This window comes from Sitophilus oryzae, unplaced genomic scaffold (assembly GCF_002938485.1).
Source record: "Sitophilus oryzae breed Bouriz unplaced genomic scaffold, Soryzae_2.0 scaffold_377_pilon_pilon, whole genome shotgun sequence".
Classification (NCBI taxonomy): Eukaryota; Metazoa; Arthropoda; class Insecta; order Coleoptera; family Curculionidae; genus Sitophilus; species Sitophilus oryzae.
In genome coordinates, this window is record NW_022146948.1 from 68,189 (window position 1) to 83,476 (window position 15,288).

Below are 15,288 nucleotides of genomic sequence, written 5' to 3' on the forward strand. Positions count from 1 at the left end.
GCCACCCTACAGAAGTTAAAATATTTTCTTGAAATACATTCTCGTATATACTTTAGGTTTGCAAACAAAATTCTCTAGTTTTTTTATTCTAGGTGCTACAGATGCCCGACGCACTATTGCCGGATCCTGTATAAAATATAAAAAACATCAACTTATTACTATTATTATTATTAAAATGAGAACACTGTATCTGCATGGTTTAAAATTCATTAAGGAAAAAAACCGAGGGCTCCAAAGAATAATATTTAAATTACCATTTATTTATCCTCAATTTACATTTCAGAGTGATAAAAACGTTGTCGATATTTTTTTAAGAACACAATAAGCTCGCTTTTATGAATTTCGTGACGCTCTACGTATTTTTATTTATGTCGCTATATTTGGGATTGGCTCTATAACTACCATACGATGAAAAAATGGCGTCAGAGACGGCTGAGGAATGATAATCGATGATAATTTTGGCAAGGTCAAGCACTAGCTGTCATTTGCTTGGCCCGTACTTTTTTTTATTTTTTAATGGCTTAATAACTGCCGGTTGGCCTTAAGAAGACTGTAATTTATTTTTATATTGAGTCACAAATGATTTTTAAATGGTGTAGTTTAAAATTCGAGAAAAAAAATATTTTTTGGAAATAGATTTTTGGAGCTGTAAACGTTCTATCCTAACTATCCATTTTAATTAATGTTAATTTTTGACAAGTTTTATGTTATTTTTTGGTTAATGACGTCTAGAGATTGACCTCGTTAAAATTATCAACGATTGTCATTGCCCAGCCGTCTTTAACTTCTTGATCTAGAATGGCTGCCTGAACATCGATGACATTTAACTGAAACATAAAAATGTGATAAATATTTTTTATCTACGTCAGTGAGTTAAGAAGCTCTTAACTCGCGCATTTTGAGTGAGTTAAGAGCTTCTTAACTCATGCATTTTTATGCACTCCTTGTTTAGATGACCACCAAAGAGAAAAAAATATTTTAAAAAACATTTATTTTGCACTAAATTGGAAAAATATGTTGAGTACCTTTTCATTTACATAGTTGTGTACTTTTTTTCGGTGCACCATTTTTCATACTTAGAATATGTGTATTCATACTCCTGTTTCGATCTTGCTGGAAGCAATCCAGAAATGGCTCTGAATGCCTCGTCTTCAATGTCAGAGGGAATACTTTCCGAATCGCTCATTTTTTAAATTAGTGACATCAATATTATTTAATGTCATATTAACATTGTCATGCATGGTGTTATTTGAACAAAGGTGCCGTATTATCGAATAAAACGGCGTCAGCGATGGCTATGAAATAAAATAAAGGATAAAATATGTAAATTTATATGGGAAATATCATCGATCGTCATTTCTAAGCCAACTGGACGGCGTTTTTATTCGATCATACGGTATTAAGGTAATTGATTTTTAGGATAGGTATACCGGGTGCGTCTCAAACGTGGCTCACCCCTATAACTTTTTTATTTTTTTTAGTTAAAAAACGAGATTTGGTATGTTAGTATATGACATAAATTAGGATTGGTTGACGTATTCAATACAACTTTTGATTTTTAAATGGCACCCCCAGTCTTTTTTTACTTTATACGATAGAAAATGTCACTCTGAATAGAATGACATATCATATGTCAACTTTTGACATTTTCGCATATGGTTTATTTGAAATTAAAACTAGCGGTTTGTAACGAAAATTTGACTTGAAATACCAAGTGTGTGGTATCAAATTATTCGTAAAAAAATGTTTTTTCTAAATATGCTAAAGAGTTCACCACCCTCGTTTCATTTGAAAAAATTGAGATATGATTAAAAATACGATTAGAACATTTTCTAACTGGCCAGGACAAGACACTAAAAATATTAGATGATCGAATCTATTTTTCCAAGGCTCCTTGTGGAAGAATTGTGAAAATGAAATTGAAAATGTTTTTAACATAGCCTTGGCAGCCTAGATTGAATTTTAAAATACAATTTTTTATTAAGCGAAAATGTCAAAAGTTGACATATGATATGTCATTCTATTCAGAATGTCATTATCTATCGAATAAAGTAAAAAAATACCGAGGGCGCTAGTTAAAAATCAAAAGTTGTAGTTATTAACGTTATAAACGTTATAAAAAGACAAAATATATTATTAAATGGCTCTTTACAATTTACATTCCCACAAACTAAAGCTTAAAAAAATATCACTACATACTACATAGTTATTTTAGAAAATCCGCCATTGTTTTGAGTACATAAATGCCGATCAACGTATCCTCGAAACTGCCAAGAAAAGTTGAACAATCCTACACGCTTTTTTTCATTTGAAAAATGCATATTTACAATTATTAAAACTGAATTTCTAGCTATTCTCACAGAACGACCATTCGACTTAATTTAACTTCTCCTGTACCACCTTTTCAAGTGCCTCTCTTAATTCATAAATTCTTTTGTAAACCTTGTTGTAACCATACCGCATAAAAATTAAAATGAATAGGTCAGGTGATTGAGGAGGCCCATGAAACTGGTCCACCTCTTTCTATTCCTGAGTCTACATAATTATGATATAAATAATTTTTAATATTTCTTTTATTGCGGGTGTCATAATGAAGTCATATTGGAACCACTCTATTAATGCGCGAGTATCTAAATTTAACTTTTCTAACATGTCTTGAAAACTGTTCTCTAAAAAACGTAAGTAACGTTCACCGGTCAACGTATCCTCGAAACTGCCAAGAAAAGTTGAACAATCCTACACGCTTTTCTTCATTTGAAAAATTCATATTTACAATGTTTGTTTATTTTAATTTACAAAGTTTGGATGTGACAGTTTCTCATTTCTGAAAGCAACGACAATTGAACTTGTTTCCATGGCTAAGTGAAATTAGCCAAGAAAGATAAGTATTGGCTATAACTCAGTAATTTTTTGAAAAAAACATATTATAGCTTATATCGCTGAAAAGCTTAAAAAATTGCGCTTTTTATGAAGTCATGGCCAACTATGGTTTCCATTTAAAAAAAATATATGTTTGTGTCATATGTCAAAAATGGCAGGCTTCAGAAAAAATCGGAGACCACAAACTCATTAGGGATATGATTATCTACAACTTTTATCTGAAAACTTTTTGTCTAAAATAGATTATAATGGAATTAGGGACAATTTTAAAAAAAGCCAAAATTTGTTTTTTTTTTCGAAATATGTAGTAAGCCATGAACTTTTTCAAAAATCCGAAAGGCGCATATATGACCCCACAAAACTTCAATTCTTTCCCTATTTAACCGATTCTCTATCTCCAATACTTTCCGAGATACCCATAGAGAACTTCGTAGGAAACTCACCCTGTATACTTATTAAATATGTAAAAATACAGATTCTGATATGCTTGAAATCTACGGTAAGCTATGCAAAGTTTTATATGTTTAAGAAGTTACCGCGCTTTTATTTTGTTTATATATTTTAATATTGTTATTCATATAGTTTGTCTGAACGGTCAACGACTGGTGGTGAAGGTTATACAAAGTATAATATAATTAAGTTCGAAATTATTTGTAAACATCGTTTTTTTTTATTTATAGGGTGACTGGAGGTGAATTGTTTGAAGATATTGTAGCCAGAGAATTTTACTCAGAAGCTGACGCTTCGCACTGTATACAACAAATTTTAGAATCTGTAAATCATTGTCATCAGAATGGTGTTGTACATAGAGATCTCAAGGTAAATATATTTTTTTATTCTGTAAACTAAAGTTTATCAACTTTACTCATAGAATCATGTTCATTAAAAAAATTAAGACGATAAATTGAAAAAGACTTATTTAACTTACAAACAGAAAAGTACTGTACGACCCAAAAAAAATGGTCGCTTAGAAATCGATCGTCATGGTCGCTTAGTTTTCGATCCTACGGTGTTTTGGAGTTGATTTGGTGCCATCCGTGATTTTGAGATATCGCATTTTATTTTGTTAGTATAATGCTTAAATCTAATCTGTGTAGTGGTATTTTCTTTTCCATATGTAAGATTTTCCGCAATCATATTATAATACATGATAGATATTATTCTTTGTTCTGATCAAACTCAATTGGTTATACACTCTTAAAATTTTCATGTATTTTTAAGTTTGTAATATATTTTTTTCTAGCTGGCCGATTTTGATAATTTTTTTAGCAATTGGTAGCTAAATTATTTGACTTTTTTTTCTAAATTAATAATGGTTAAAATTCAAAATTTCCGTCTGTCAGTTATACGAGGGAAAATAAAATGGCGATATTTTGGTGAAAGTTTGAAACAGCCTGTGGAATATGTTAACAATACAAGGAATTTAAAATTTATTATCATTACGTTTTTTCCCGATAGTTTGTTTTTGATTCCTCTCAACAGCTTTATTTTTACTGGAGATATTCGTTTTTGAATAAGATAGGTCTGTTGACTAGGACCAAATGCATGGTTTTAATGTAAAAAATACGAAAAAATGTTAGTGTCTTCTTCAAAAGCGAATATTACCAAAAAAAGCTATTGAGATGAATCGAAAAACAAATTATTGAGAAAAGAGACACCTAGATGATAAAATGATTCTTAAATGCCTTGCTTTGTTAACATACTCCACAGGGTGTTTTGAACTTTCACCAAAATATCAAAATTTTGTTTTCCCTCGTATAATAATTGATAGATGGCAACATCCATTTTTAATTTAGAAGGATATTTCTAAAAAGTCAAATAATTTAGCTACACATTGCTTGAAACAAATATATAGTGTTATATATTTTTCATCATATGATTTATAAATATACAGGGTGTTCTATTTGAGAAAACATAACGGTAGTTCATTTAAAAATATTTTTTTCCTAGAAAAATAGACTACATCACTGTATTCTACGAAAATGTTCTACAAGAATGAGTTTTTACCTTCTTGATTCCTTTGAGAATAACTGAGATATGGGAGGTGTACCAAATTGCAAAATTTTCAAAAGGACTCTATAGCCCAGAAACGAAGAGGGTTTTGAAAATTTTGTTTACGGAAACTTCCATTTGTCAAAAAAGTAGTACTGGTTTGTGTAAACCGCAGCAACTCTTCACTAATAACGGATATACCGTATAATTTAAACCAAAATGGGACACCCTGTATTGCAATATACCTTATCTGGTTGAGAGTTGTCTCAATGTCTATATAACCATTTGTCCTTATTTCTTTTAAGAAGAAATCGCTCTTTAAAATTTTCGCATTCAATTTGTTTTGAAACACTCTGTATTAAAAGTAATTTTCAAAAAAGTACTATGGGTATTTCGCCACTGCAAGAAAATATACAAAATAAAATAGTTATTTTTTGTAAACACTACTGCATTAATCCAACGGAGACTAAATTGTCAACAGTGATTTACTAATAAACAAATTTGCCTAACGGACAAAATAAATGCTTAACATTTCGGGAAGTATATCCATCCCATCGTCTGAAGCAAGAGGAAAAAACACAAAGAACAAAGAAAAAACCAAACCTAACCTAACTCAAAGGGTAAAAACGGGAACCCTGTTACTAAGACTTCGCTACCCGTCCGTCCGTCAGTCACAAAGGTCTATCTTATGAACCGTTATAGCTAGACAGTTGACATTTTTACAGATAATGTATCTATGTTGCCGCTATAAGAACAAATACTAAAAACAGAATTAAATAAATGTTTATAAATAAAAAAGTACTTTTACTAAACATTATCTTTTAAGTAAGAATTTTACATAGAATCTTTCAAGTCCTCGGTGGCCGCGTAGTTAAAGCGTTAGGACTTACGACGTTGGAGCCGTAGTAATAGTCTAAGAGCTGGCTACATAAAAATCCTTATCATCGTTACATGGGTAATTATTTGTGTCAAGTATCCTTTTGTGTAGCCATTATTAAATAGTCATGTCAGCCAGCGCGATCCCGGGGCTTAAAACGGGGGCGGCCAAACGAAAGTGTGAAATTTTGACACTAAAAATGTTACGAGTTGTAATTGCGAAAATAACTTTTATTTATTATTAAGAATTTATTTCTACATTTTTCTAGTCGCTAAAATGCCGACAGACAACGCGAAAGAGGTATGGAATTTTAAAAATTATTAAAAAATTAAATTTGAAGAATGAAAAACATTATGGCATACATGCATGCCGATTGGTGGAATATCATAGTTATTTATTGTAAAAGCCGTATGGAAAAGGGCAAACAAAAAGATCATGGCTAAATCAGCTGCAGTTATTTATCAAAAGCGCGATATTACTCTAGCGCTTTCAGGGAACGCTTCCCGCCTCATCCATTTAAGTATATGTAGATAAATCATGTATACGATTATATTATAAATATATTTTTTTATTATTTCCATAACAGATATCATATATTTACTACTCTGTCTCACTATTTGTATCTGACTGATCGTACTGCAGATCCTCGCTCTCGCAAACGAGTCTTCCTCTAAATCGATATCTGCACCGTAAAGTTTTTGTAGACCTACATGCATTACGTTTCAATTAATAACGCGGCGAGCGTTTCCTGAAAACGCTTATACAGTGTGAGTCTTAAATAAGTGCAAATACTTTTAAGGGTGATATATTTCGGCCCCAGGAATACGTCTATGAGTTTTTTTCGCAAAAAAAGATGTAGAAAATCGTGCATTCTTGTTTAAATTTTCCTGTATATTTTAGAAAACTTTTTAGAACTGCCTGTTTACCGCAATTTTACGATATAATTATTTCTTAACCTACCAGGCTTACAGCTTTAGTCTAACCAATGCCGTCTCTAATAGAACAGCCTTGGGGCGAGATTTATGACGTCACGCTAGATACTACGGATTAATAAATATGTTGTAGAATACATGGAAAACATAATTATTCCTCAGATTTTTGGTTTGTATTTTAAAAATGATGTAATTTACATGAAATATACATAATATACAGTTAATAACTACAGCATATATACCTATTTATAGTAATAAATACTTTGGCAAATAAACTATGAACCATATAAATGCAGCAAATGTTTTATAAATATACAAATAATGTATTACATAAGATACTGGGTAAAATGTAAATATATTTTAAATTTTGGGGTTTGAAAATCGATCTAATTTAACAAAAAAACATTCAATATCTACTAATAGTGATGTATTATTATTTGCATTCACAAAATTTATATGTATATTTTGCAAGTATCAATGTTCGAAAAATTATATTTACAAATAATACAATATCATCTAAAAAAAGGCGTCAGCGATGGCTATGAAATGAAGATCGCTGGCATTTTATATGTAAAATTATTCTAAAATTTTTGATTTTCTTGTAATTTTTAGGTCTGATTTAAGTTTTCATTTGGGTTTTCATTATTTTTATTTGGTTTAAAAAAAACGTTTTGGCTAACTATAGCCTTCATCAGTGTAGTGTCATATGAAAAAAATAGTGTCGAATATAATCCAAAAAATTACATATAAAATATTCACACCACATAATGTTTACTGCAATTAATAAACTAATATAAACTTATCAAAAGATGACCACATATTTTTTAGAATTATTATTCTTAACAGTAAAACTATCTACATTGACTATGGAGTACGCAGTAAACATTATGTGGTGTGAATATATTATATGTAATTTTTTGGATTATATTCGACACTATTTTTTCTCATATGACACAACACTGATGAAGGCTATAATGTTAGCCGAAACTTTTTTTTAAACCAAATAAAAATAATGAAAAACCAAATGAAAACTTAATCAGCGTTTTTCCCGAACCTAAATCCCAAGAAAATCAAAAAATTTAGAATATTTAGAAACAAGGTTCGAGAATATCAAATTTTCCAAGATTCTAGTTAATTATGCCAAGATTCTAGTACAATTATTTAGGGAATGTCATCGATGTTCATTTCCAAGCCAACTAGACGCTAGATTTTTTTCGATGATACGGTATAATTCTTACATAAAATGTAAATAACATTCGACCAATTAAAACAAAGAAATATGAATTTCTTAGTATTTTTAGTAACACCTTTATTCTTAAAACTTAATTTTGTATTGCAAATATACCAATTTTATTGTTATTTTATTCATATTGTATTCAGCCATCACTTAAATATTAGATATTAATTTGGTATTATAAATAATCAACATTATTCAGTAAAAATTACTGAACAAATATATGTTATGCTTTACATATATTATATTATCAAACAAAAACACATTCTTCTTTTAAACTTTATCATTCTTGTCTTTACAAAAATCTTTTTTAATTTTGAACTCAAAATAATAATCTTTTTCATGATCTTTAATACACATATTCTTTATTTTTCCCTAGATCATAATACCTACTTACGTGTTTATCTTACGTGTTTGAATCTATCGAAGCTGAACGAACAACACTTGGAGTGGAGATTCCACAATATGAATAAAATAAACATAATTGTCCAGGTTTCTTTAATACCATTCTGGGAGAATAGTATTTTTAAATGTATTAAAGATATTTTCAATAGAATTGTCTTACATTATATTATCAAACAAAAACACATTCTTCTTTTAAACTTTATCATTCTTGTCTTTACAAAAATCTTTTTTAATTTTGAACTCAAAATAATAATCTTTTTCATGATCTTTAATACACATATTCTTTATTTTTCCCTAGATCATAATACCTACTTACGTATTTGAATCTATCGAAGCTGAACCAACAACACTTGGAGAGATTCCACAATATGAATAAAATAAACATAATTGTCCAGTTTTCTTTAATACCATCCTGGGAGAATATTATTTTTAAATTTATTAAAGATATTTTCAATAGAATTGTCTTGATTTATAACTCGTACCCACTTTTCCTGCTCTTCCAGATACTTTAAGCTGTCTAGTATAACTATCCTTTCCACCAGGAACACAACAAACATGAGGCATAGCACCAAAAACACACTCCACTTAAGCTTTATTGATGAATTGTTAGAGTCTTAAAAAACACACACAAAAATAACGATAAATAAAAAAATTATGGGCACTTTTAGGTTAAAGCACTTAACAAAACGTGTAATATTTCGTGTTTTTTTATGAGAAACAGAGTGACAGTTATGATCATAGTAACCATATATCTGGTAGTACTTTATGTCACTTAAACACCAAAATAATTAGTAGTAATAAAAGTAATACCAAAAATCAACCGACAAAATATGAATACAGAATCTAACCCAATATCTAAGTATGTACAGCTGATGAAGTAAACAAAAGTCCGCCCGTAGGCTGATCTTTTATAGAGGGCATTGGTCTAACCATAGACACTAAAAGAATGGATGCAAATACAGAAAAAAAAACAGGTGGCTAAAAATAAATCAATTTCTTTTTAAATTTTCAAACTTGAATAACTCGGTTACTTTGGGCTTATTTGGAAGACGGTAAAAAGAAAATATGTTTCTTTTATTGAGATCTACCAGCTCTGAAAATATTTGCTCTTATTCAAGATTCACCCTGTAGAGTAATATCGCGCTTTTGATAACTGTGTACCGCTGATTGAGCCACGATTTTTTTGTCTGCCCTTTTGCATACAGCTTTTTAAATAAATAAACAATAAACATGACATACCACCAATCGACATGCATGTATGCGATGATTTTTTTTTGTCAAAATTCCATGCCTCTTTCGCGTTGTCTGCTGGCATTTTAGCAACGAGAAAAACGTCTGTCAACAATTTTACACGTTTCTTATTAGTAAATAAAAGCTATTTGTTAATTATAACTCGTGTACCTTATAATATTTTTAGTGTAAAAATTTCACACTTTCGATTAGCCGCCCCCGCTTTAAGCCCCGGGATCTCGCTGGCAGACATGACTATTTCACAATGGCTACACAAAAGGATAGCCATGAAGGAAAATTAGCCATGTAACGATGATAATGTTTTTATGTGGCCAGCTCTCCGTCTATAACGCGGGTTCGAATCCTAGTCAAGGCGACATTTTTTAATCGTTTTCAAAATCAAAATCAATCATCAAAATTTCAGCTAAATCAGAAAAAAAGTTTATAATAATATAGTGTCTAATGTTGTATAGATAATGAATGGTACGGAACCCTTCGTGCGCGAGTCCGACTTTTTAAAACAGATACGTTTACAAAAAACCGTTGACGTTTTTAAAGAGAAGAATATGACATTCTTGAAGAGATGAATCAGCCATAGAGGTGTAGACATTTTTTAAAAAGTAATCGTTTTGACAAAATATCAATAAACTATCACATCTGTGACGATATTAAAATTTATCATCCCTTATAAAGAACCATATCGTCCAACACTAATTACATAACATATTTTAAATGTTTTAGCCTGAAAATCTTCTTCTTGCCAGTAAGGCCAAAGGCGCGGCCGTCAAGTTGGCCGACTTCGGTTTAGCCATCGAGGTGCAGGGGGAGCAGCAAGCGTGGTTCGGATTTGCAGGGACGCCAGGCTACCTGTCGCCGGAGGTGCTGAAGAAGGAACCCTATGGTAAGCCGGTGGACATTTGGGCCTGCGGAGTGATACTTTATATTCTGCTCGTCGGGTACCCGCCGTTTTGGGACGAAGACCAGCACAGGCTATATGCGCAGATCAAAGCAGGAGCTTATGATGTGAGTATATTCTGTTGAATAAGTGATAAATGGTTGTGATATTATGACACTGTATAAGGTGCTCCATTTTCGTGTGTTTTGCAGGGTATCTGGTTTATAGGTAGAGATACAAAGATGCGGTTTTCACATCACTGTGCTGCTTTTTATGAAACTAAAGATACTATACACAGATTTATCCTAGTCCTCTTAGTTCCTGAAATACAGTTGAAAATGTTGCATTTTTCGACGCTAATAATAATTGTTGCATTATCGAAAAGGTGCAAATTGAGAATCATAGACTTTTTCAGGTAGAATTCAGTGGCTAACTAGATTTTTGCTGTTATTCTTGAAATATGATCCAAAATCCAAACTAATATATATTTTTAAATAGCATACCCTGTATATTATATTTTACTTTATATGCTTTGTTATGATTTTTTAAAAATATAACATATTTTATACTTATTTTCATAAACAAAGCAAAACAATGTATTATTTTGCTTTTTAATATAGGCGGCAGGTTTAGAACGGAAAATCGAATAATTTATTCGACATCAAATTTTGGTTATTGGCTATTCCACGCTAGTTTCTGTGTGTGGAATTATTGCAGAAATGCATTAAAATGTCAATAATTACAGCGTATTATCTAAAAGATAAAACGATGGACTTTTCAAGTAGGTTTATCCATTTATGTTAAAAAATACATTTTTATTTTGTTTATAAAAATAAGTATAGAATATATTATATTTCTAAAAAGCTCATGACAATCCAAATAAAATTAAAAAAATAATATACAGGGTATCTTACTTAAAAACAAATAATTTTGAGTCATATTTCGGAAATGACAGTTCCTAGAAAAAAACTAGTTACGTCACCGTTTTCTACGAAAATACTACGAGCTAGGACAAATCTGTGTGTACCACCTCTAGTTTCATAGAAAAGTAACATAAGCCTTTGATTTTCACCATTGAAATGAGTTCTTATTTATCAATTTGACAAGTTAAAGACAAAATCTTAAAGGCTACTATTCGACGGATTAATTTGCCTTAATTAATAAAATTGCATTTAACAAGGAGTCCGAAATCTACAAAATATCAAGAGACAACTTTTAATCGACATTAAATGGTCTACATAATTTTGTTAACAATAGAAAAAAATCAGTGGCGCACGCAGTTTTTTTTTAGAAAAATATTCCAGTGATAACACAGATGCGCGTCAATGGTGAATATCGGAAACATTATAGTAACCTTTACCACTTATAGTAACTTTTACCCTCAAAATTTCATTCAAAAGGCACTTGGAAAAATATTATAATAATATTTTTAATTAAATTTAAAATTTAATTAAAAATGTACGCTATAAAAGTAAATACAGTTCATACCAAATAAACTTTTAGTCACGTGATTAAGCTTTACCCGCACAGCGTTGTTCACTTTTAAATATTTTTAAATTAATTTTAAATATATAAACAGTTATTATTTACATCAACAAAACTCACCTTCTTAACAGCACTTAAGGAACACAAAGGGCCATTACTACCGCTTTCCCGTTCAAAATATGCAAATATTCATCTAAGTTGCGATGAGTTTTTTACGATTATTAAGCTATCTTGTACAGGGTGGTCGAAATTGGTCTGTTTTAACAGAGAAACCCTATTTCCTGACTAGATAGAACAAAACCTACATAGATGTCATGGGCTCCATTTCTGAGAAACGTTTAATGGTCTAAACCGCCTGTTCATATTTTCACTGCCAACCGAGATACGGAATCTTTTTGAATTTTTTTACCATTTGGAAAATTGCCCATAACTTTTGTATTTCCCGGAATAATAAAATTCTGTAAAAACGTTCTTAGGCACTTTTTTAAGCACAATCCAGTGGCGTAGTCAGTTTTTTTCTATACTTGCTTTTTTAGTCAGAAATAATAAAAAATATAATTTTTTAAATGGAAATTATAGTTGGCTATGAACTTAAAAAAATTCTGGCTTTTAACCCTTTCCAACGATATAAAATTATGTTTATCTTTGTATCGAAGCGGGCCTTGATTTTGTGTTGACCTATAGTTGCCTAATTATTTTTTATCACAATTTAATATTCTATATCATTATTTATCTGCATAATTAAAGACTTTTGAAAAGGTAAATCAACATTCTATATTAGTATTACCATTTACAATGATGAAAAGCCAGGGTTACAACTGCACTATTAAATGGAGAATTTAGAGAGAATTGGATTGGAACAAGGGATCCCATCTTGGCCTGCTAGGTAGGTCCTGTGATGTAACTCATTTCGACTTTTTTTATGGGGTAAATTAAAAGGCCTTATATATAAGGGAAGAACCATTGGGACGAGAGAAGAATTACAGAAGGCTACTAGGCAAAGCTTTTGGACTTATTACAGCAGTTGGCCTAATAAATTGTTGTAACTCTGTGCGCAAAAGATGTTTATTGTGTATTCAACAAGGGGGTGCTCAGTTTGAACATCTTTGATGATTTTTTTTTAGAAAACTATATCAAAAAATACTTTTTTTTAGTTTTATTCTTTGTTTATTGTATCGATTTCAATTGTAATTACTAATACTAATATAGAATGTTAATTTACCTTTTCAAAATTCTTTAGTTATGCAGATAAATAATAATATAGAAGATTAACTTGTGATAAAAAATAATTAGGCAAATAGGTCGACACAAAATCAAGGCCCGCTTCGATACAAAGATCAAAAACCTAATATTTCTCTCATTCTTAGAAATAGATGTCCATAACTTTAGATCATTGGAAAGGGTAAAACACCGGCATTTTTTTAAGTTCATGGCCAACTATGATTTCCATTTAAAAAATTATATTTTTTATTATTTCTGACAAAAAGAGCAAGCATAGAAAAAAACTGACTACGCCACTGGATTGTGCCTAAAAAAGTGCTTTAATAACGTTTTTACAGAGTATTATTATTCCGCAAAATAAAAAAGTTATGGGTAATTTTCAAAATGGTAAAAAATTCAAAAAGACCCCGTATCTCTATTGGCAGTGAAAATATCAACAGGCGGCCATTAAACGTTTCTCAGAAATCGATCCCATGACATCTATGTCGATTTTGCTATATCTAGAGGAAATAGATTTTCTCTGTTAAAACAGAACAATTTCGACCACCCTGTACACTTCGCACTAAAAGAGGTTATAAAAAAAACAATATTCGAGTGCAAGGTATGCTAATAAACATTTTTAAGCTTAAAGTATTACACTATTTATTTAAACCAAAAACTCGTAATACAAAACTAAAGTGTCGAGACGAATGATAATGTCACGAAATAAATAAGTGTTATGAGTTAGTCGTCAGCCCGGCGCCGATATATGTCCATGGTTGGCAACAATGAATTTAAAAATCGCACCCTCGATTACGTAACTAAAAGTTTAATTGATATCAAATATAAGTACATTTATCCAGTTTTATATTAATATTTCTAACTACTACTATATTACCGACAATCAAAAATATCTGTCAGTTTTTTATTAAGTTTGATATTGTCAATTATGCAACTAATACGTTCTGGAATTTTTAGTATCCCAGTCCGGAATGGGACACAGTCACGCCGGAAGCCAAGAATCTCATCAATCAGATGCTGACTGTCAATCCTGGCAAACGGATTACTGCTGCCGACGCCCTCAAGCATCCCTGGATCTGCGTTAGTATATTTTACTACTCTAGCCACTTTATTCGGATAAATTCCACTCGACAGAAGCTTAGAATATTCCGACATTATTTATCTTTGTCTTTCATACTACTGTGATTTTCTATATTAACATATTTTGTACATATATAAATTCTGTAAATTATTTCAAATGGTTTATATTAAGCTATCTACAGGGTGTCCCAGTTAAGATGGATACAAGCCAATATCTTGATTGTTTGTTGAGCGATCTTTTTCATTTTTGGCAGGAGGCTTTATGGCTATAAGACGTACATTTAGCCCAGGGTAAGAAATGCGATACCTCATAGACGTACGTTCTAATGGGGTTTGATATTTTTCGAGTCAAGAGTAAACTATCCTTAGGACAGTATTTTGGCTTGTATCCATCTTAAGTGGGACCCCTGTATATAAAGGATTAAGTGTGACAAAATTATTGTGATACATATCATTTGAAAACTTTTTTTTAATAAAGGGGTATAAAGTTATTTGCTAATTATTAGTTATTCACCACATACACGGACACGGAGTATTTGTATAATTTCACGGAATATAATTTTGAGTTGCAATATTAAAAAGTGTAGTATCTTATATACAGTGTCTAAAAATTTATTTTAAATAATTACTAGCTTTAAACGGCAATAACTTATTTAATTTACATAGAATCAGATGTACAATTTAATTGTCTACCAAATTGTATTATGGCATTTTTTACCTATCTCTTCAAGTTTTCGTAGAAAATGTATTTTCTTATAATTTAGATCTGATTTATTAATATACCTATGGAATATTGACATTTTACATTATTTTTAAAGATGTATCAAATTTTCGAGGAATACCAGATACTAATATTGTCGATATAATTCGCTTATTTCATTAAAAAATATAAAAAAAATGTTTAAATATTTGTTAAAGAGGACCAATTAATATGATCCCAGTATTCTAACTACATTATTTGACTGTTTGCGTTGATTAATAAAAATTGCTCCAAATACTAAAAAACTGAATTTTGTATGTGTAATAGACAGTGTGGTAAAAAGTAACACCTTATAAA

At 30.6% G+C, this 15,288-nt stretch overlaps 1 protein-coding gene across 1 annotated transcript in view; it reads left to right on the top strand.

Moving 5' to 3' along the window:
• Positions 1-15,288, top strand: part of LOC115885209 (calcium/calmodulin-dependent protein kinase type II alpha chain-like) — a 137,909-nt gene that overhangs the window by 10,969 nt on the left and 111,652 nt on the right. The window contains exons 3-5 of the mRNA XM_030904037.1: positions 3,561-3,699; positions 10,292-10,573; positions 14,109-14,231. Coding sequence (XP_030759897.1) covers positions 3,561-3,699; positions 10,292-10,573; positions 14,109-14,231 — 544 coding nt within the window. The remainder of the gene's footprint in view (positions 1-3,560; positions 3,700-10,291; positions 10,574-14,108; positions 14,232-15,288) is intronic.